A 22339-nucleotide genomic window follows, 5' to 3' on the forward strand; every position below is an offset into this window, starting at 1 on the left:
TGTGTGTCTGTATGTGTGTCTGGAAGTGTGTGTCTGTGTTTGTATGTGTTTGTGTGTGTGTTTGAGTGTCTGTGTGAGTGTGTGTGTCTGTCTGTGAGTGTGTGTGTGTCTGTCTGTGAGTGTCTGTGTGTCTGTCTGTGAGTGTCTGTCTGTCTGAGTGTGTGTGTCTGTCTGTGAGTGTGTGTGTCTGTGAGTGTGTGTGTCTGTGAGTGTGTCTGTCTGTGAGTGTGTGTGTCTGTCTGTGAGTGTGTGTGTCTGTCTGTGAGTGTGTGTGTCTGTCTGTGAGTGTGTGTCTGTCTGTGTGTGTGTGTGTGTCTGTCTGTGAGTGTGTGTGTGTGTGTGTCTGTGTCTGTGTCTGTGTGTGTGTCTGTCTGTGAGTGTGTGTGTGTCTGTCTGTGAGTGTGTGTGTCTGTCTGTGAGTGTGTGTGTCTGTCTGTGAGTGTGTGTGTCTGTCTGTGAGTGTGTGTGTCTGTCTGTGAGTGTGTGTGTCTGTCTGTGAGTGTGTGTGTCTGTCTGTGAGTGTGTGTGTCTGTCTGTGAGTGTGTGTGTCTGTCTGTGAGTGTGTGTGTCTGTCTGTGAGTGTGTGTGTCTGTCTGTGAGTGTGTGTGTCTGTCTGTGAGTGTGTGTGTCTGTCTGTGAGTGTGTGTGTCTGTCTGTGAGTGTGTGTGTCTGTCTGTGAGTGTGTGTGTCTGTCTGTGAGTGTGTGTGTCTGTCTGTGAGTGTGTGTGTCTGTCTGTGAGTGTGTGTGTCTGTCTGTGAGTGTGTGTGTCTGTCTGTGAGTGTGTGTGTCTGTCTGTGAGTGTGTCTGTCTGTCTGTGAGTGTGTGTGTCTGTCTGTCTGTGAGTGTGTGTGTCTGTCTGAGTGTGTGTGTCTGTCTGTGAGTGTGTGTGTGTGTCTGTCTGTGAGTGTGTGTGTCTGTCTGTGAGTGTGTGTGTGTCTGTCTGAGTGTGTGTGTGTGTCTGTGAGTGTGTGTGTCTGTCTGTGAGTGTGTGTGTGTGTCTGTAGGGGTTTGTGTGTGTCTGTGTGTGTGTGTGAGTCTGAGTGTTTTTGAGTCTCCATGTGAGTGTGTTTTTGAGTCTCTGTATGTGAGTATGTTTTTGAGTGTGTGTCTGTGTGTGTATGTGTGTCTGGAAGTGTGTGTTTGTGTGTGTTTGTATGTGTTTGAGTGTGTGTCTGTGTGTGTGTCTGTGTCTGTCTGTGCGTGTGTTTGTATGTGTTTGTGTGTGTGTTTGTATGTGTTTGAGTGTGTGTCTGTGTCTGAGTGTGTGTGTCTGTGTCTGAGTGTGTGTGTCTGTGAGTGTGTGTGTCTGTCTGTGAGTGTGTGTGTCTGTCTGTGAGTGTGTGTGTCTGTCTGTGAGTGTGTGTGTCTGTCTGTGAGTGTGTGTGTCTGTCTGTGAGTGTGTGTGTCTGTCTGTGAGTGTGTGTGTCTGTCTGTGAGTGTGTGTGTCTGTCTGTGAGTGTGTGTGTCTGTCTGTGAGTGTGTGTGTCTGTCTGTGAGTGTGTGTGTCTGTCTGTGAGTGTGTGTGTCTGTCTGAGTGTGTGTCTGTCTGTCTGTCTGTGAGTGTGTGTGTCTGTCTGTGTCTGTCTGTCTGTCTGTCTGTGAGTGTGTGTGTCTGTCTGTGAGTGTGTCTGTCTGTGAGTGTGTCTGTCTGTGAGTGTGTCTGTCTGTGAGTGTGTCTGTCTGTGAGTGTGTCTGTCTGTGAGTGTGTCTGTCTGTGAGTGTGTCTGTCTGTGAGTGTGTCTGTCTGTGAGTGTGTCTGTCTGTGAGTGTGTCTGTCTGAGTGTGTCTGTCTGTGAGTGTGTGTGTCTGTGAGTGTGTGTGTCTGTGAGTGTGTGTGTCTGTGAGTGTGTGTGTCTGTGAGTGTGTGTCTGAGTGTGTGTGTCTGTGAGTGTGTGTGTCTGTGAGTGTGTGTGTCTGTGAGTGTGTGTGTCTGTGAGTGTGTGTGTGTGTCTGTCTGCGAGTGCGTGTCTGTCTGCGAGTGTGCGTGTCTGTCTGCGAGTGTGCGTGTCTGTCTGCGAGTGTGCGTGTCTGTCTGCGAGTGTGCGTGTCTGTCTGCGAGTGTGCGTGTCTGTCTGCGAGTGTGCGTGTCTGTCTGCGCGTGTCTGTCTGCGAGTGTGCGCGTGTCTGTCTGCGAGTGTGCGCGTGTCTGTCTGCGCGTGTCTGCGAGTGTGCGCGTGTCTGCGAGTGTGCGCGTGTCTGTCTGCGAGTGTGCGCGTGTCTGTCTGCGAGTGTGTCTGTCTCTGCGTCTGGAAGTGTGTGTGTGTGCGTCTGGAAGTGTGTGTGTGTGCGTCTGGAAGTGTGTGTGTGTGCGTCTGGAAGTGTGTGTGTGTGCGTCTGGAAGTGTGTGTGTGTGCGTCTGGAAGTGTGTGTGTGTGCGTCTGGAAGTGTGTGTGTGCGTCTGGAAGTGTGTGTGTGCGTCTGGAAGTGTGTGCGTGCGCGTCTGGAAGTGTGTGCGTGCGCGTCTGGAAGTGTGTGCGTGCGCGTCTGGAAGTGTGTGCGTGCGTGTCTGGAAGAGTGCGTGCGTGTCTGGAAGAGTGCGTGTGTCTGTGTCTGGAAGTGTGTGTCTGGAAGTGTGTGTGTCTGGAAGTGTGTGTCTGTGTCTGGAAGTGTGTGTCTGGAAGTGTGTCTGTCTGTGTCTGTCTCTGTGAGTGTGTGTCTCTCTGTCTGTGAGTGTGTGTCTCTCTGTCTGTGAGTGTGTGTGTCTCTCTGTGAGTGTGTGTCTCTGTGAGTGTGTGTCTCTCTGTCTGTGAGTGTGTGTCTCTGTGAGTGTGTGTCTCTCTGTCTGTGAGTGTGTGTCTCTCTGTCTGTGAGTGTGTGTCTCTCTGTCTGTGAGTGTGTGTCTCTCTGTCTGTGAGTGTGTGTCTCTCTGTCTGTGAGTGTGTGTCTCTCTGTCTGTGAGTGTGTGTCTCTCTGTCTGTGAGTGTGTCTCTCTGTCTGTGAGTGTGTGTCTCTCTGTCTGTGAGTGTGTGTGTCTCTGTCTGAAGGTGTGTGTGTGTCTGTCTGTGAGTGTGTCTGTCTGTCTGTCTGAGTGCGTGTGTGTGTGTCTGTATGTGAGTGTGCGTGTCTGGAAGTGTGTGTGTGTCTATATGTGTCCGAGCGCCTGTGTGTGCGTCTGTATGTGAGTGTGTGTCTGTGTCTGTCTGTGAGTGTGTCTGTCTGTATGTGAGTGTGTCTGTCTGTATGTGAGTGTGTGTGTCTGTATGTGTGTGTGTGTCTGGAAGTGTGTGTGTGTGTGTCTGGAAGTGTGTGTGTCTGGAAATGTGTGTGTGTGTCTGGAAGTGTGAGTGTGTGTGTGTGTGTCTGGAAATGTGTGTGTGTCTGGAAGTGTGTGTGTGTGTGTCTGGAAGTGTGTGTGTGTGTGTCTGGAAGTGTGTGTGTGTGTGTCTGGAAGTGTGTGTGTGTGTGTCTGGAAGTGAGTGTGTGTGTGTGTCTGTCTGGAAGTGTGTGAGTGTGTGTCTGTGTCTGAGTGTCTGTGTGTGCGTGCGTGTCTGTCTGTGAGTGTGTGTCTGTGAGTGTGTCTCTGGAAGTGAGAGTCTGTGTGTGTGTGTGTCTATGTGTGTGCCTGTATGTGTGTGAGTGTGTGTGTGTGTCTGGAAGTGTGTGTCTGGAAGTGTGTGCGCGTGTGTCTGTGTCTAAGTGTGTGTGTGTGCCTGTATGAGAGTGTGTGTGTGTGTGAATGTGTGTCTGGAAGTATGTGAGTGTGTGTGTGTGTCTATGTGTGTGTGTGTGTCTATGTGTGTGTGTGTGTGTCTGTCAGTGTGTGTGTGTGTGTGTGTGTGTCTGTGTGTGTGTCTCTGTATTTGTGTGTATGTGAGTCTATGTGTGTGTGTGTCTGTATGTGAGTGTGTGTCTATGTGTGTGTGTGTCTGTATTTATGAGTGTGTCTGTGTGTGTGTGAGTGTCTGTATGTGAATGTGTGTGAGTGCCTGTGTGTGTGTCTGTATGTGAATGTGTGTGTGTGCCTGTATGTGAATGTGAGTGTGTGTGTCTGTATTTCTGTGTGTCTGTGTGTATGTGAGTGTGTGTATGTCTGTGTGTCTGTATGTGAGTGTGTGTGTCTGTATGTGAGTGTGTGTGTGTCTGTATGAGTATGTGTGTGTGTCTATGTATGAGTGTGTCTGTGTGTGTGTGTGTCTGTATGTGAATGTGTGTGTGAGTGCCTGTATGTGAGTGTCTGTATGTGAATGTGTGTATGTGAGTGTGTGTGTCTGTATGTGAGTGTGTGTCTGTCTGTGTTTGTGTCTGTATGCCTGTGTGTGTGTCTGCATCTCTGTATGTGTGTGTAGGGGTGTGTGTGTCTGTAGGGGTGTGTGTGTCTGTAGGGGTGTGTGTGTCTGTAGATGTGTGTAGGGTTGTGTGTGTGTCTATGTGTGTGTTTGGGGAGAGGGTACTTGAAAGGGTGACAGATTTGTTGTTGATGTGTTATATGGTGAACTTGATTACAGGGATCCAGATGAGAGCCCTGTTCTGCGACCATGTTCAAGCACCATCTCTTCAAACCAATTTCGTTCAAACCATCTGCTGGAACATAGTGTTTCCTCTCTGTCCCACCCAGTCCATTCTGCACGAAGACGCAATCCTCCTCGGACACTCCACCCAATACATTCCAGTTTATCCCACTCTGGAACTCCAATTGGATCCATAGATGAAGTGGTGCGTGGAATACGGCTGTAAGTACAGTGAATGAAAGTGTGGAGCTTAGGAACGTACCGAACTGGAAAACACTCTGCAGTGCATTTGACAGCTAATGGCCTCAATCAGCTGCTCCGCCACAGATCTGTCAAATTCTTCCTTAATTTCTTACACATTATGTGCATCCACACCTTGACCACCCTCAGCATAAAATAGTTCATTGTAAACCTTTCCTCCTTGAGTCCTGTTCCCTGGTACTAGAGTTTGTGGCCATCTCATACATGTCTGTTCTCTTAGGACCTTGAATATTTGTGTCTACTAATCCATCTCTACCCTGGAGTCACTTACCATCCTCTTCCCAGTTAACCACACTCACTGTCTTTGTAGTGCTGCAAATTTTGCTATTGTGTCACAATACATGAATCCAGATCATTTATGGATATTGATAAAATCAATGGTTCTAACACTAATTCCTGGGGAGCACTACTCACATCTTCCAGACTGAAAAGCAGCAAACTTTATCTAAAGACTCCTATGTGGCACCTTATCATTGCATTTCCTTTTCAATGCACTTTACGATCGACTCCAAGAACTCAATAGAATTTGTCAGATACAACTTGCCATTACAAATCCATGATGGCTGTCCTGAATTAATCCACACATCCCAAATTATGGTCTTCCAGAAGTTTACCCACAACAGGTGTTAGTCTGACTCGTCTGTTATTACAGTACAGGAAACTTTGGTTTATCCGGAGGTTGTTTGTCCAGAAACCTCGATCGACCGGCAGAAATCAGGAGCCGTTTTGTTAGGTTTTTTTTCTTCTCGTGGCTTTTTTTTCAACAGTCAGGCTCTGCAAAGTCTCTCTGTAGCTTAGCAACAGCTTCAGAGACGCTTCCAAGGTACGGCCGACTGTTTAGAAGCTGTGTGTTTGTTGCCAGATACAGAGCTGCAAATCTCCGTATGCTTCAACATTAACGCTGGTGTGTCCAGCAGTTTTGATAGATCGGCAACAGCTCGGTCCCGTCGGTGCCGGATATCACAAAGTTTCCTGTACTTGGTTTATTCATTTTTCCCTTTTACACCAAACATTGGCAACCCTCTGGCATAAATTTGATAGCAAAGAATGTTTGAAAGATTGTGCTTGGAGCGTTAGCTGTTTGCTTTCTGATTTCCCTCCACATTCCAGGTTACACTCCGTCAAGGCCTGTTCCACCTTGACTTCCACCAATTTGTTTCAGAACTCCTCCCTTATCTGTAGTTCTCCCATTGAACTGCTCCACTCACCCTCTTGTACCTTTCATTTCCTGCCCCCTCAATCTTTCTAATCTGTTTTTGTTTCTCTTTTATATTTTGTGTACTGCATTCAATGTTTTTTTAAATATTCGTAGCCTTAGATTTTCTTTTCCAGTATCATTTAAACTTTAGTTTCTCTACAAATCCAAGTTGCTCCATTTTTTGCTGCACCATCTTTACTTATGTAGGAATATGTCTAATTTGTGCCCTTATTATCTCCAGTTTGAAAGTTTCCTATTTTTGCCTTCGCAATGTTCCATTCCTAGCCAGAGTATCTCCTGTAATGGCTTCCCTTTCCACTCCCGCACCATTCCCTCTGGTTTCCCCCCCCAAGGATCTATCCTTGGGCCCCTCCTATTTCTCATCTACATGCTGCCCCTCAGTGGCATCATCTGAAAACACGACGTCAGGTTCCACATGTACGCTGACGACACCCACCACCTCTCTCGACCCCTCCACTGTCTCTGATTTGTGTAACGCTGCTTGTCCAACATCTAGTATTGGATGAGCAGAAATTTCCTCCAATGAATGATTGGGAAGACCTAAGCCATTGTCTTTGATCTCTGCCACAAACTCCTTTTCCTAGCCACCAACTCCATCCCTCTCCTTAGCCACTGTCTGAAGCTGAACCAGACTGTTCGCAACTTCGCCGTCCTAGTTGACCCTAAGCAGAGCTTCCAACTCCATGTTCTCTCTATTACCAAGACTGCCAACTTCCACCTCTGTAATATTGCTCAACTCCGCCCCTGCCTCAGCTCTTCGGCTGCTGAAACCCTCATTCCTGCCTTTGTTACCTTGTGACTCAACAATTCCAACGCACTCCTGCCGGCCTCCCATCTTTCGCCCTTCATAAACTTCAGCTCATTCAAAACTCTGCTCCCCGTATCCTAACTCACACCAAGCCCTGTTCACCCATCACTCCTGTGCTCACTGGCCTACATTGGCTTTCGGTCCAGCAACGCCTCGAATCGAAAATTATCATCCTTGTTTTCAAACTCCTCCATGGCCTCGTCCCTCCTTATCTCTGTAACCTCCTCCAGGCCTAAAACCTTCTGAGAATGCTGCGTTCCTCCAATTCTGGCCTCTTGCAATCCCCAATTTCTGTTGCTCCACCATTGGCGGCCGTGCCTTCAGCTGCCAAGGCCCTAAGCTCAGGAATACCCTCCCTAAACCTCTCCCCCTCTCTACCTCTTTCGTCCTTGAAATCGCTCCTTAAAATCTACGGGCTAGAAATTCATTATAGCCCAGGAATGGGCGGCATCATTAGAAAAGTTGGAGAATTAGCGCCAGGCGCTAATGCTTTAGACTGCAGGCAAAATTCATGCTCACTGCTCAAAAAAATAATTGGAGTCCTAATTCAAGTCTTAAACCCAAGCTCATTGGCGTTACACTCAAAAGGTGGACCAATATCAGGTGCAGTCTAATCGCAAGTCATGATTGGCACAGGCTTTTTTCAATACTAAAAGGGGAGGTTCATTGATGCTGCAGAACCTCATTCTCAACATTGCTGACTGTGCAGCTGCCTCACCAAGTAGCAGCAGGACAAGGAGAAGGAGCCGGAGGACTGAAGCAGCTGTACTCATGTCAGATCCTGCCCCAGGGAAGAGAGCCCGCAGATTGTGCGATCAAGCATTGGAGGCGTTGGTTTTCGCTGTGGAGAGACGGAGGGCGGTGCTCTACCCGGCAAGTGGCAGGAGGCCCTCGCCGCAAGTCTTCCGCACCATGTGGAGGGAGGTAGCGCAGCACGTCTCAGGCAGCACTGTTGTCCCCAGGACCCCCACACAGTGCAGGAAGAAATTTAATGACCTCACTCGGAGGGTCGGGGTGAGTGAATGCTTCAAGGAATGCTGAATACCACCATCTGTACCACAATCTTCACACACTGCCAAAAGCACCAGAGCCCCAGCACTCGCCCACCAACAATCTCTACCTACCAACACTCACAGCCACATCTCTCACCATGCACACAATAACAGCTTTTCAACTATGGCAGGCACATCACCCAAACACATTTCTCCACACTCACTCACATACTTTCCTTTCTCTTGCAGGCCAAGGTGGCTCACAACAGGAGCGCACAAGCAGGGTCAAGCCGACACCCAACCACTGTCTGCACTGAAAAATAGAGTGCTGCAGATTATTGGGCGCCAGGTGGTGGGCACCGTGGCCACTGGCAATGTTGACTCCCTTGGGGACAACAACGGTATCGCATCCCACTTCCCCCTCAGCCTACAAGTGTTTCGCACTTTCCAGCTAATCATGCTGGTTGCATGCATATCTCCCTTCCTGCCCCCCTCTCCTCACCTTAACCCGACTCTTGTGCCTTTATGCTTTCAGATAATGAGCAAGCACCTGAGCAGCCTGTCCCCGAGGGCACTGTAAAGAGCGAGGTGGGAGAAGAGGAGGGGGAAGAACACAGCGTCACTGCATCTCTCACCCGCAGGCACCAGCTCAGATAGGGAAAAGGGTAACTCCCCGGAGGGCAAGTTCGCGCGCGAGTTCTGTTGCTCAGGACTTAGATGAGGAGGCCTTTAGAAGAAGGGTGATGGGCATGCACACGGAGATGATAGATGCAATGGCAAGGGTGCCCGAAAGCCATTTGGTAATGGTAAGGAGCGTGGAAGAGTCTGCCTCCAACATTGCACAAGGCTCTGCGCACACCATGGAGCCCAGCATTTCCACTCTGCAAAGGACGGTAGACTCCCAGAGAGACCATGGCGACCCAGACCTGATGCCGCATGTGCTGGGCGATGTCGCCGCTTCCATTGCAGCACAGGCAGAAGCGACGCAATGTCTTAGTGCTGTAATGCAGTCTGTGGTTGGTGGCATCCAATCTCAGACTGCTCTCGTGCAGTCTCAGCTTGATGCCACGCAAGTTCTGACTGCTGCCATCGTGGCTAGGTCTACCACCGTCGACCGGGGCTTTCACGGTGTCGCTAACGGGAGGCGCTAAGGTACCGAAAATTTTCCCCACCTCTTTGGCCAAGCTTTTGCTCATCTGTCCGAATCAGTGTTTGCTTTAAGCTGCGTGGTCGCGCAGTGCTCTCGGGGTCCCGTGCAGCCAGTGAGCCGGCTTTTCAATTGAAAAAGCCATGCATGCGCGGAATTTTGAATGGGCCATGCAGCCCGTTAAAGGGGCCGCAGGGCCCCCAAAAAACTAAAGGGAACATTGGTCCTAATATCTCTTTATGTGACTCGGTGTCAAATTTTGTTTGATAATCGCCCCTGTGAAGCGCTATATAAATGCAAGTTGTTGTTGTTAACTGCCAGTTTTCTTTCAAATTCTTTTGAGCTGATTGCCTTTTTATTTAATTAAAATTTGCTTTTTCCAGTAAAGTACCTTTTATATTTGTTCCACCTCCTTTACAGTTTTTGTATAAAGCCTAATTATATTAGTCATTGTTTCCTTGATGTTTCTCGATATTTAGATCACCCACTTTCTGCACTTCATTTCCTAGAACTAGAACCAACAGTGCCTCCTTCCTTGTTGGACTAAGGTAACTATTGAACTAGCGAGCAGTCCTGGAGACTCCTCATCTTCTTTGCCACTTACATTACGTTAACTCCATCTTTAGATAGTTGGAACTGTTATTACTGCATTTTACTCTGTTGTCTACATATCTGTTCCTCTGTCTCCTTTCCATAGTTCAGCAGGTCTTAAAAATCTCCAGACAGAGTATTCCTTAACTCTAAACAGATAGATTCAGCCTTTGCTTCCTCCCCTGGTTTCATCCTTACATTCTAGCACGTAATAGAATATTTGATCAATGCTGCCACAGTTTTTATCCGATCGCATTCTTCCTGATCCAAGAATATTTAGCTTCCAGTCCAGCCCTAACAGCATCTCAGTTAATGCCGTTAATATAGCAATTAATGCCTCTAGCTCTCTAATTTTAGTACTTTGTGGATTTACATACAAAAAACTCAACCTCACTCTGGCAATCTTTTTGCTTCCTCCTCATTCTAACCTGTCCTTTACTCTGTCCTACCTCCATTGCTCCTTTGCTGAAACCCTCCCCACACCACAATTTACACTCTACTCATCCTGTACAGGCCACTCCTGCCCTAAAATTGATCCCAATATCCCAGGAAACTGATTCCTTCCCTCCTACACTATCTCTCCAGCCACACACTTACTTCTTCTCTTCCTATACTGACTGTATGTGACAGTGGGAGCAATCCTGAGATTGCTCCCCTTGAGCCGAGCTCTTTGAACTTTCTAATTCCTGAAACTCCCTTTGTAAGATGTCAGTTCTATTCCGTCCTGTGTTATTGGTTCCAACATTGATCTCTAGCTGTTTCCCTTCCTACTCCAAAACCTTTTGCACCCACTCCATTATATTCTGACCCTGGTACCCAGTAGGACCACTGACTGCAGCTTATAAAAGTGTTAATTCCCCAGGCTATGGCATCCTCCATTACTGCAGCGTTTCTGCACTTCAATTCTCCTGTGCCGTGCCCCGCCCCGTCCCACCCAAACTGTCACTTGACTCATGATGCCGAGATGTTGCTCCTGATTGCCCTTCTCCGAGTTATCATTGTCACCTTTTGCAGCGCAGAGGTAAACCATGCTAAAAACCCCGCCTATTTAGGAGTCATGCTTGATTGCATCCTGTCATATAAACAGAACCTTGGGAAGAAACTAGAGTAGGGTCAACTTGATCCAGAAACTCACTGGATCCACATGGGGAGCAGACGCTCAAACCCTCCGTACGGCAACACTCGCCCTGGTGTACTTTTCATCGGAGTACTGCTCTCCAGCGTGGCTATCGAGTCCGCATGTCAAATCCGTTGATGTCCAGCTGAATTCTACGATGAGAATTATCACCTGTATTCTTTTATCGACACCAACACCTTGGCTGCCCGTGCTTGCAAACATCGCACCACCACACCTACACCGTGAATATGCAGTCTCCAGAGAATACAACCGCTACACCAGCAAAGACACGATCCAGGCCAACTTGAACAACCAACCAGTCTCAAATCTAGAAGGCCATTTTGGACTGTTGCCGAAGCCCTTCAGCAATCTCCCCTCAGCCTTGATGACCGATGACAAAATGCTTGGAAGAACTATAACATACGGAATGGATTCCTTATAGAGGACCCCACTGTACAACCCAAAGGAACAAACCTTCCTCACAAACAGTGGACAACCATCAACGTCCTCAGAACCGATCATGGTAGACCTTCTCCATAGATGGAAGATTAAAGCATCCCCATCATGCGACTGTGGAGCGCATCGCTGAGCACTGCCCTCAGGAAATTCGCAGGCAGCCTACAAGATATCCACGCTGTTACACCGGAAGCTTTGGCCTGGATATCTGACTTAGATATTGACATTTGATTTGCTACTACCATACGAAAGAAGAAGATGATTGTCACAGGTATTCAGCACTGCCTCCTGTCTCCTCCTCCTACCCTGATAGATGCTCACCCATTTCCCCTCTTCGTTAATTCACCTGTGGGTGACCATCAGGAAAATCCAGGAACTTTTCAACCACCAACTGTTACTCACTCAAGCTCAGAAACTTTGAACATGCTCCACTTCATTTCCTAGAACTAGAACCAACACGACCGCCTTCCTTGTTGGTCTGAAGTAACTGCTGAACTAGAGAGAAGTAAGACCACACCTGGAGTACTGTGTGCAGTTTTGGTCTCCTTACCTAAGAAAGGATATATTTGCCACAGAGGGAGTGCAATGAAGGTTCACCAGACTGATTCCTGGGATGGCAGGACTGGCGTATGAGGAGAGATTAGGTCGACTAGGCCTGCATTCACTGGAGTTTAGAAGAATGAGAGGGAATCTCATTGAAACGTATAAAATTCTGACAGGGCTAGACAGACTGGATGCAGGGAGGATGTTTCCCCTGGCTGGGGGGGGTCTAGAACGAGGAGTCACAGTCTCAGGATACGGGGTAGGACATTTAGGACTGAGATGAGGAGAAAGTTCTTCACTCGGAGGGTGGTGAACCTGTGGAATTCTCTACCACAGAAGGCTGTGGAGGCCAAGTCACTGAATATATATAAGAAGGAGATAGATAGATTTCTAGACACAAAAGGTGTCAAGGGGTATGGGGAGAGCGCGGGAATATGGTATTGAGATAGAGGATCAGCCATGATCATATTGAATGGTGGAGCATGGCCGAATGGCCAACTCCTGCTCCTATTTTTCTATGTTTCTAAGTCCTGGATAAATTGTAGAAACTCCTCACCAAGGTGTTTGAGATATTCCTACCTGTGTGGTCATCATAGATGAAGGACACCTCAAAGCTGAATGCCACTCTTTACTGGCCCTTCACACTCCACTGATCTGTTGCCCCTTAAAATTACTGTCTTGCTTGGAAACTCAAACCTAACCCCCTAAACATCGACATTAGCCCAAATGCCAGAGGAAAAATAAATCATTCAGACAACAGCTAATTACACCGCCTCATTAATTAACTGAGTCCATGTTCAAACCAGTTCCTGGTATTGAATAGCTAAAATGAAGTAAATTAAAGTCAAAATGCAATAAATAAGTAAAACGTCAGTACTTGCCCAAATCACTCCTGCTGGACTAAACTCCACACTCTACAGGCTTTTCGCACTCCACTGATCCTTTGCTACTCAAAACTTCTTTGTTGTACTCTGTAAACTAGAACCATTTGATTTATGATTCCACTGTTTATTTCTCTTCCCTAGCCTTGTTAACTTTCATTGAAAGATTATTTCTACTAGATGATGAATTAAAGAAAGAAAGAACTTGCATTTACTTAGCACCTTTCATGACCTCCGGACATCCCAAAGCGCTCCCTCAGTACTGCCCCTCCAACAGTGCAGCGCTCCCTCAGTACTGACCCTCCGACAGTGCAGTGCTCCCTCAATACAGCCCCTTCGACAGTGCAGCGCTCCCTGAGTACTGCTCCTCCAACAGTGCAACGCTCCCTCAGTACTGCCCCTCCGATAGTGCAGTGCTCCCTCAGTACTGCCCCTCCGACAGTGCAGTGCTCCCTCAGTACTGACCCTCCGACAGTGCAGCGCTCCCTTAGTACTGCCCCTTCGACAGTGCAGTGCTCCCTCAGTACTGCTCCTCCAACTGTGCAACGCTCCCTCAGTACAGCCCCTCCGACAGTGCAGTGCTCCCACAGCACTGCCCCTCCAACAGTGCAGCACTCCCTCAGTACTGCCCCTCCAACAGTGCAGCACTCCCTCAGTACTGCACCTGCGACAGCGTAGCATTCTCTCAGTACTGCCCCTGCGACAGTGCAGCTCTCCCTCAGAACTGCCCCTGCGAATGTGCAGCGCTCCCTCAGTACTGCCCCTCCGACAGTGCAGCGCTCCCTCAGTACTGCCCCTCCGACAGTGCGGAAATCCCTCAGTACTGCCCCTCCGACAGTGCAGCGCTCCCTCAGTACTGCCCCTCCGACAGTGAACCATCCCTCAGTACTGCCCCTCCAACAGCGCAGCTCTTCCACAGTACTGTCCCTTTAACAGCGCAGCACTCCCTCAGTACTGCCCCTCCGACAGTGTAGCACTCCCTCAGTACTGCCCCTCCGACAGTGCAGCGCTCCCTCAGAACTGCCCCTGCGACAGTGCAGCGCACCTTCAGAACTGCCCCAGCGACAGCTCAGCGCTCCCTTGGAACTGCCCCTACGACAGTGCTGTGCTCCCTCAGTACTGCCCCTCCGACAGCACAGCGCTCCCTCAGTACTGCCCCTTCAACAGTTCAGCGCTCCCTCAGTACTGCCACTCCGACATTGTAGTGCTCCCTCAGTACTGCACCTGCTACAGTGCAGCACTCCCTCATTACTGCCACTTCGACAGTGCAGCCCTCCACAGTGCAGCGATCCCTCAGTACTGCCCCTCCGACAGTGCAGCGCTACCTCATTGCTAACCCTGCGACAGTGCAGCGCTCCCTCAGTACTGCCACTCCGACAGCGCAGTGCTCCCTCAGTACTACCCCTCCGACAGCGCCATGCACCCTCAGTACTGCCCCTCCGACAGCGCAGTGCTCTCTCAGTACTGCCCCTCCGACAGTGCAGCACTCCCTCAGTACTGCCCCTCCGACAGTGCAGCCCTTCCTCAGTATTGCCCCTGTGAGAGTGCAGCACTCCTTCAGTCCTCCCCCTGTGACAGTGCAGCACTCCCTTGGAACTGCCCCTATGACAGTGCTGTGCTCCCACAGCGCTCCCTCAGTACTGCCCCTTCAACAGTTCAGCGTTCCCTCAGTACTGCCACTCCGACATTGTAGTGCTCCCTCAGTACTGCACCTGCTACAGTGCAGCACTCCTTCATTACTGCCACTTCGACAGTGCAGCGCTACCTCATTGCTAACCCTGCGACAGTGCAGTGCTACCTCATTGCTAACCCTGCGACAGTGCAGCGCTCCCTCAGTACTACCCCTCCGACAGTGCAGCACTCCCTCAGTACTGTCCGTGTGACAGTGCAGCGCTCCCTCTGTACTGCCCCTCCGACAGTGCAGTGGTCCCTCAGTACTGCCCCTCCGACAGCGCAGCTCTCCCTCAGTACTGCCCCTCCGACAGCGCAGAGCTCCCTCAGTACTGCCCCTCCAACAGTGCAGCGCTACCTTAGTACTGCCCCTCCGACAGTACAGCAATTTCTCAGTACTGCCCCTGCGACAGTGCAGTGCTTCCTCTACTGCCCCTGCGACAGCGCAGCGGTCCCTCAGTACTGCCCCTCCGACAGTGTAGCACTCTCTCAGTACTGCCCATGCGACAGTGCAGCACCCCCTCAGTACTGCCCCTGTGACAGTACAGCACTCTCACAGTACTGTCCCTCCGACAGTTTAGCAATCTCTCAGTACTGCCCCTGCAACAGTGCAGCGCTCCCTCAGTACTGCCCCTGTGACAGTGCAGCGCTCCTTCAGTACTGCCCCCCGACAGTGCAGCGCTCCCTCAGTACTGCCCCTGCGACAGTGCAGCGCTCCCTCAGTACTGCCCCTCCGACTGCAGCGCTCCCTCGGTACTGCCCCTCCGACAGTGCAGCGCTCCCTCGGTACTGCCCCTCCGACAGTGCAGCGCTCCCTCAGTACTGACCCTCCGACAGTGCAGTGCTCCCTCAATATAGCTCCTTCGAAAGTGCAGTGCTCCCACAGCACTGCCCCTCCAACAGTGGAGCACTCCCTCAGTACTGCCCCTCCAACAGTGGAGCACTCCCTCAGTACTGCACCTGCGACAGCGTAGCATTCTCTCAGTACTGCCCCTGCGACAGTGCAGCTCTCACTCAGAACTGCCCCTGCGAATGTGCAGCGCTCCCTCAGTACTGCGCCTCCGACAGTACAGCGCTCCCTCAGTGCTGCCTCTCCGACAGTGCAGTGCTCCCTCAGTATTGACCCTCCGACAGTGCGGAGCTCCCTCAGTACTGCCCCTCCGACAGTGCACCATCCCTCAGTACTGCCCCTCCAACAGCGCAGCTCTTCCACAGTACTGTCCCTTCAACAGCGCAGCACTCCCTCAGTACTGCCCCTCCGACAGTGTAGCACTCCCTCAGTACTGCCCCTGCGACAGTGCAGCGTGCCTTCAGTACTGCCCCTGCAACAGCTCAGCGCTCCCTTGGAACTGCCCCTACGACAGTGCTGTGCTCCCTCAGTACTGCCCCTCCGACAGTGCAGCACTCCCTCAGTACTGCCCCTTCAACAGTTCAGCGCTCCCTCAGTACTGCCACTCCGACATTGTAGTGCTCCCTCAGTACTGCCCCGCGACAGTGCAGCGCTCCCTCAGTACTGCACCTGCTACAGTGCAGCACTCCCTCATTACTGCCACTTCGACAGTGCAGCCCTCCACAGTGCAGCGATCCCTCAGTACTGCCACTCCAACAGCGCAGTGCTCCCTCAGTACTACCCCTCCGACAGCGCTGTGCACCCTCAGTACTGCCCCTCCGACAGTGCAGAGCTCCCTCAGTACTACCCCTCCGACAGTGCAGCGTTCCCTCAGTATTGCCCCTGTGAGAGTGCAGCACTCCTTCAGTCCTCCCCCTGCGACAGTGCAGCACTCCCTTGGAACTGCCCCTATGACAGTGCTGTGCTCCCTCAGTGCTGCCCCTTCAACAGTTCAGCGCTCCCTCAGTACTGCCACTCCAACATTGTAGTGCTCCCTCAGTACTGCCCCGCGACAGTGCAGCGCTCCCTCAGTACTGCACCTGCTACAGTGCAGCACTCCCTCATTAATGCCACTTCGACAGTGCAGCCCTCCACAGTGCAGCGATCCCTCAGTACTGCCCCTCCGACAGTGCAGCGCTACCTCATTGCTAACCCTGCGACATGCAGTGCTCCCTCAGTACTGCCACTCCGACAGCGCAGTGCTCCCTCAGTACTACCCCTCCGACAGCGCCGTGCACCCTCAGTACTGCCCCTCCGACAGCGCAGTGCTCTCTCAGGACTGCCCCTCCGACAGTGCAGCACTCCCTCAGTACTGTTCGTGCGACAGTGCAGTGGTCCCTCTGTACTGCCCCTCCGACCGCGCAGCTCTCCCTCAGTACTGCCCCTCCGACAGCGCAGAGCTCCCTCAGTACTGCCCCTCCGACAGTGCATCGCTCCCTCAGTACTTCCCCTCCAACAGTGCAGCGCTTCCTTAGTACTGCCCCTCCGACAGTATAGCAATTTCTCAGTACTGCCCCTGCGACAGTGCGGCGCTCCCTCAGTACTGCCCCTCCGACAGTGCGGCGCTCCCTCAGTACTGCCCCTCCACAGTGCGGCACTCCCTCAGCACTGCCCCTGCAACAGTGCAGTGCTCCCTCAGTACTGCCCCTCCGACATTGCAGCGCTCCCTCAGTACTGCCCCTCTGACAGTGTAGCACTCCCTCAGTACTGCCCCAGCGGCAGTGCAGTGCTCTCTCAGTACTGCCCCTCCGACAGTGCAGCACTCCCTCAGTACTGCACCTCCGACAGTGCAGCACTCCCTCAGTACTGTCCGTGCGACAGTGCAGTGGTCCCTCTGTACTGCTCCTCCGACAGCGCAGCTCTCCCTCTGTACTGCCCCTCCGACAGTGCAGCGCTCCCTCAGTACTGTCCGTGCGACAGTGCAGTGGTCCCTCTGTACTGCTCCTCCGACAGCGCAGCTCTCCCTCTGTACTGCCCCTCCGACAGTGCAGCGCTCCCTCAGTACTTCCCCTCCGACAGTGCAGCGCTCCCTCAGTACTGCCCATGCGACAGTGCAGTACCCCCTCAGTACTGCCCCTGTGACAGTACAGCACTCTCACAGTACTGTCTCTCCGACAGTTTAGCAATCTCTCAGTACTGCCCCTGCAACATTGCAGCGCTCCCTCGGTACTGCCCCTCCGACAGTGCAGCGCTCCCTCGGTACTGCCCCTCCGACAGTGCAGCGCTCCCTCGGTACTGCCCCTCCGACAGTGCAGCGCTCCCTCGGTACTGCCCCTCCGACAGTGCAGCGCTCCCTCGGTACTGCCCCTCCGACAGTGCAGCGCTCCCTCGGTACTGCCCCTCCGACAGTGCAGCGCTCCCTCGGTACTGACCCTCCGACAGTGCAGTGCTCCCTCAATATAGCCCCTTCGACAGTGCAGTGCTCCCTCAGTACTGCTCCTCCAACTGTGCAACGCTCCCTCAGTACAGCCCCTCCGACAGTGCAGTGCTCCCACAGCACTGCCCCTCCAACAGTGCAGCACTCCCTCAGTACTGCCACTCTGACGTTGTAGTGCTCCCTCAGTACTGCCCCGCGACAGTGCAGTGCTCCCTCAGTACTGCACCTGCTACAGTGCAGCACTCCCTCATTACTGCCACTTCGACAGTGCAGCCCTCCACAGTGCAGCGATCCCTCAGTACTGCCCCTCCGACAGTGCAGCGCTACCTCATTGCTAACCCTGCGACAGTGCAGCGCTCCCTCAGTACTGCCCCTCTGACAGCGCAGTGCTCTCTCAGTACTGCCCCTCCGACAGTGCAGCACTCCCTCAGTACTGCCCCTGTGAGAGTGCAGCACTCCTTCAGTACTGCCCCTCCGACTATGCAGCACTCCCTCAGTACTGTCCGTGTGACAGTGCAGCACTCCTTCAGTCCTCCCCCTGTGACAGTGCAGCACTCCCTTGGAACTGCCCCTATGACAGTGCTGTGCTCCCACAGCGCTCCCTCAGTACTGCCCCTTCAACAGTTCAGCGTTCCCTCAGTACTGCCACTCCGACATTGTAGTGCTCCCTCAGTACTGCCCCGCGACAGTGCAGCGCTCCCTCAGTACTGCACCTGCTACAGTGCAGCACTCCTTCATTACTGCCACTTCGACAGTGCAGCGCTACCTCATTGCTAACCCTGCGACAGTGCAGTGCTACCTCATTGCTAACCCTGCGACAGTGCAGCGCTCCCTCAGTACTACCCCTCCGACAGTGCAGCACTCCCTCAGTACTGTCCGTGTGACAGTGCAGCGCTCCCTCTGTACTGCCCCTCCGACAGTGCAGTGGTCCCTCATTACTGCCCCTCCGACAGCGCAGCTCTCCCTCAGTACTGCCCCTCCGACAGCGCAGAGCTCCCTCAGTACTGCCCCTCCGACAGTGCAGCGCTCCCTCAGTAATTCCCCTCCAACAGTGCAGCGCTACCTTAGTACTGCCCCTCCGACAGTACAGCAATTTCTCAGTACTGCCCCTGCGACAGTGCAGTGCTTCCTCTACTGCCCCTGCGACAGCGCAGCGGTCCCTCAGTACTGCCCCTCCGACAGTGTAGCACTCTCTCTGTACTGCCCATGCGACAGTGCAGCACCCCCTCAGTACTGCCCCTGTGACAGTACAGCACTCTCACAGTACTGTCCCTCCGACAGTTTAGCAATCTCTCAGTACTGCCCCTGCAACAGTGCAGCGCTCCCTCAGTACTGCCCCTGTGACAGTGCAGCGCTCCCTCAGTACTGCCCCTGCGACAGTGCAGCGCTCCCTCGGTACTGCCCCTCCGACAGTGCAGCACTCCCTCAGTACTGACCCTCCGACAGTGCAGTGCTCCCTCAATATAGCTCCTTCGAAAGTGCAGTGCTCCCACAGCACTGCCCCTCCAACAGTGCAGCACTCCCTCAGTACTGCCCCTCCAACAGTGGAGCACTCCCTCAGTACTGCACCTGCGACAGCGTAGCATTCTCTCAGTACTGCCCCTGCGACAGTGCAGCTCTCACTCAGAACTGCCCCTGCGAATGTGCAGCGCTCCCTCAGTACTGCCCCTCCGACAGTACAGCGCTCCCTCAGTGCTGCCTCTCCGACAGTGCAGTGCTCCCTCAGTATTGACCCTCCGACAGTGCGGAGCTCCCTCAGTACTGCCCCTCCGACAGTGCACCATCCCTCAGTACTGCCCCTCCAACAGCGCAGCTCTTCCACAGTACTGTCCCTTCAACAGCGCAGCACTCCCTCAGTACTGCCCCTCCGACAGTGTAGCACTCCCTCAGTACTGCCCCTGCGACAGTGCAGCGTGCCTTCAGTACTGCCCCTGCAACAGCTCAGCGCTCCCTTGGAACTGCCCCTACGACAGTGCTGTGCTCCCTCAGTACTGCCCCTCCGACAGTGCAGCACTCCCTCAGTACTGCCCCTTCAACAGTTCAGCGCTCCCTCAGTACTGCCACTCCGACATTGTAGTGCTCCCTCAGTACTGCCCCGCGACAGTGCAGCGCTCCCTCAGTACTGCACCTGCTACAGTGCAGCACTCCCTCATTACTGCCACTTCGACAGTGCAGCCCTCCACAGTGCAGCGATCCCTCAGTACTGCCACTCCAACAGCGCAGTGCTCCCTCAGTACTACCCCTCCGACAGCGCTGTGCACCCTCAGTACTGCCCCTCCGACAGCGCAGTGCTCTCTCAGTACTGCCCCTCCGACAGTGCAGCACTCCCTCAGTACTGCCCCTCCGACAGTGCAGAGCTCCCTCAGTACTACCCCTCCGACAGTGCAGCGTTCCCTCAGTATTGCCCTTGTGAGAGTGCAGCACTCCTTCAGTCCTCCCCCTGCGACAGTGCAGCACTCCCTTGGAACTGCCCCTATGACAGTGCTGTGCTCCCACAGCGCTCCCTCAGTGCTGCCCCTTCAACAGTTCAGCGCTCCCTCAGTACTGCCACTCCAACATTGTAGTGCTCCCTCAGTACTGCCCCGCGACAGTGCAGCGCTCCCTCAGTACTGCACCTGCTACAGTGCAGCACTCCCTCATTACTGCCACTTCGACAGTGCAGCCCTCCACAGTGCAGCGATCCCTCAGTACTGCCCCTCCGACAGTGTAGCAGTCCCTCAGTACTGCCCCAGCGGCAGTGCAGTGCTTCCTCCGTACTGCCCCTGCGACAGCGCAGCGGTCCCTCAGTACTGACCCTGTGACAGTACAGCACTCTCACAGTACTGTCTCTCCGACAGTTTAGCAATCTCTCAGTACTGCCCCTCCGACAGTGCAGCGCTCCCTCGGTACTGCCCCTCCGACAGTGCAGCGCTCCCTCGGTACTGCCCCTCCGACAGTGCAGCGCTCCCTCGGTACTGCCCCTCCGACAGTGCAGCGCTCCCTCGGTACTGCCCCTCCGACAGTGCAGCGCTCCCTCGGTACTGCCTCTCCGACAGTGCAGCGCTCCCTCGGTACTGACCCTCCGACAGTGCAGTGCTCCCTCAGTACTGCCCCTCCAACAGTGCGGCACTCCCTCAGTACTGCACCTGCGACAGCGTAGCATTCTCTCAGTACTGCCCCTGCGGCCCTGCAGCTCTCCCTCAGAACTGCCCCTGCGAATTTGCAGCGCTCCCTCAGTACTGCCCCTCCGACAGTGCAGTGCTGCCTCTCCGACAGTGCAGCGCTCCCTCAGTATTGACCCTCCGATAGTGCGGTGCTCCCTCAGTACTGCCCCTCCGATAGTGTGGTGCTCCCTCAGTACTGCCCCTCCAACAGCGCAGCTCTTCCACAGTACTGTCCCTTTAACAGCGCAGCACTCCCTCAGTACTGCCCCTCCGACAGTGTCGCACTCCCTCAGTACTGCCCCTGCGACAGTGCAGCGCGCCTTCAGTACTGCCCCTGCGACAGCTCAGCGCTCCCTTGGAACTGCCCCTACGACAGTGCTGTGCTCCCTCAGTACTGCCCCTCCGACAGCACAGCGCTCCCTCAGTACTGCCCCTTCAACAGTTCAGCGCTCCCTCAGTACTGCCACTCCGACATTGTAGTGCTCCCTCAGTACTACCCCTCCGACAGTGCAGCGCTCCCTCAGTACTGCACCTGCTACAGTGCAGCACTCCCTCATTACTGCCACTTCGACAGTGCAGCGCTACCTCATTGCTAACCCTGCGACAGTGCAGCGCTACCTCATTGCTAACCCTGCGACAGTGCAGCACTCCCTCAGTACTGCCACTCCGACAGCGCAGTGCTCCCTCAGTACTACCCCTCCGACAGCGCCGTGCACCCTCAGTACTGCCCCTCCGACAGTGCAGCACTCCCTCAGTACTGCCCCTCCGACAGTGCAGAGCTCCCTCAGTACTATCCCTCCGACAGTGCAGCGCTCCCTCAGTATTGCCCCTGTGACAGTGCAGCACTCCTTCAGTACTCCCCCTGCGACAGTGCAGCACTCCCTCAGTACTGCCCCTCCGACTATGCAGCACTCCCTCAGTACTGTCCGTGTGACAGTGCAGCACTCCCTCAGTACTGTCCGTGTGACAGTGCAGCGCTCCCTCGGTACTGCCCCTCCGACAGTGCAGCGCTCCCTCGGTACTGCCCCTCCGACAGTGCAGCGCTCCCTAGGTACTGCCCCTCCGACAGTGCAGCACTCCCTCGGTACTGCCCCTCCGACAGTGCAGCGCTCCCTCGGTACTGCCCCTCCGACAGTGCAGCGCTCCCTCGGTACTGCCCCTCCGACAGTGATGACTTCCACTTCACTTTCTTTGCCGGTACATGCTCCCCACAGACAGTGGTTCCTAAGATCTACTAGAATCCTGTGGCCTATGATAAAATCGGCCCCCAGGATCCCCTTCCCTTCCTGCTCCCATTTCATTAAGACACAGGTCCACTTGGTGTGGAGTGCTTCTAAATGAATGGACAGTAGGATGGAGAACGAGCCAGCCTGCTCGTTACCTGTAAACCCCACTAAGCTGTACGGAACCCCGTTAGACAGAGGTGAGGCGGCGGGGTTAGTTGAATAGACGATGATGCTCGATGCTCCAGTATCTAACAGATAAGTCCCTTTCACCTTCTCCACCTCCATCTTAACATACGGTCTCTTCCATGCATCATATTCCAGGGGACACAGGTAGACAGGCTACGTTGGTTCTGGTCATAGATCTGTGTTGAGTGGGGCAGATGGGGTTAAAGCACCAGTGGTGGTGGCTACCTTCCCTGGGCCATTTAATAAAGCTCAGATCGCAGCTACGACGTGGGGGGAGAGGTCGGTGTTTCGGTTCTTGGGGCAGGAGCTGGGGAGTTCTTTCCTATGTTATCCTTCCACAGATTCCTACAGTCCCTTCTCCAATGCCCATTCTTCCCGCACCC

At 53.3% G+C, this 22339-nt stretch overlaps 1 protein-coding gene across 7 annotated transcripts in view; it reads left to right on the forward strand.

Moving 5' to 3' along the window:
• fam149b1 (family with sequence similarity 149 member B1) overlaps window positions 1–22339 on the forward strand; it is a 166323-nt gene that overhangs the window by 100220 nt on the left and 43764 nt on the right. For 4 of the 7 annotated variants that reach the window (XM_085970128.1, XM_085970124.1, XM_085970125.1 and 1 more), the window contains 2 exons: window positions 4447–4671; window positions 9356–9424. The exons of 1 other annotated variant lie outside the window; for it this stretch is intronic. In XM_085970128.1, coding sequence (XP_085826254.1) covers window positions 4447–4671; window positions 9356–9424 — 294 coding nt within the window. The remainder of the gene's footprint in view (window positions 1–4446; window positions 4672–9355; window positions 9425–22339) is intronic. 2 more of the 7 variants (XM_085970129.1, XM_085970126.1) reach the window with 2 other exon arrangements.

Source organism: Somniosus microcephalus, chromosome 29 (assembly GCF_052327205.1).
Source record: "Somniosus microcephalus isolate GS21.2 chromosome 29, FLI_Smic_1.0, whole genome shotgun sequence".
NCBI classification, from domain to species: domain Eukaryota; kingdom Metazoa; phylum Chordata; class Chondrichthyes; order Squaliformes; family Somniosidae; genus Somniosus; species Somniosus microcephalus.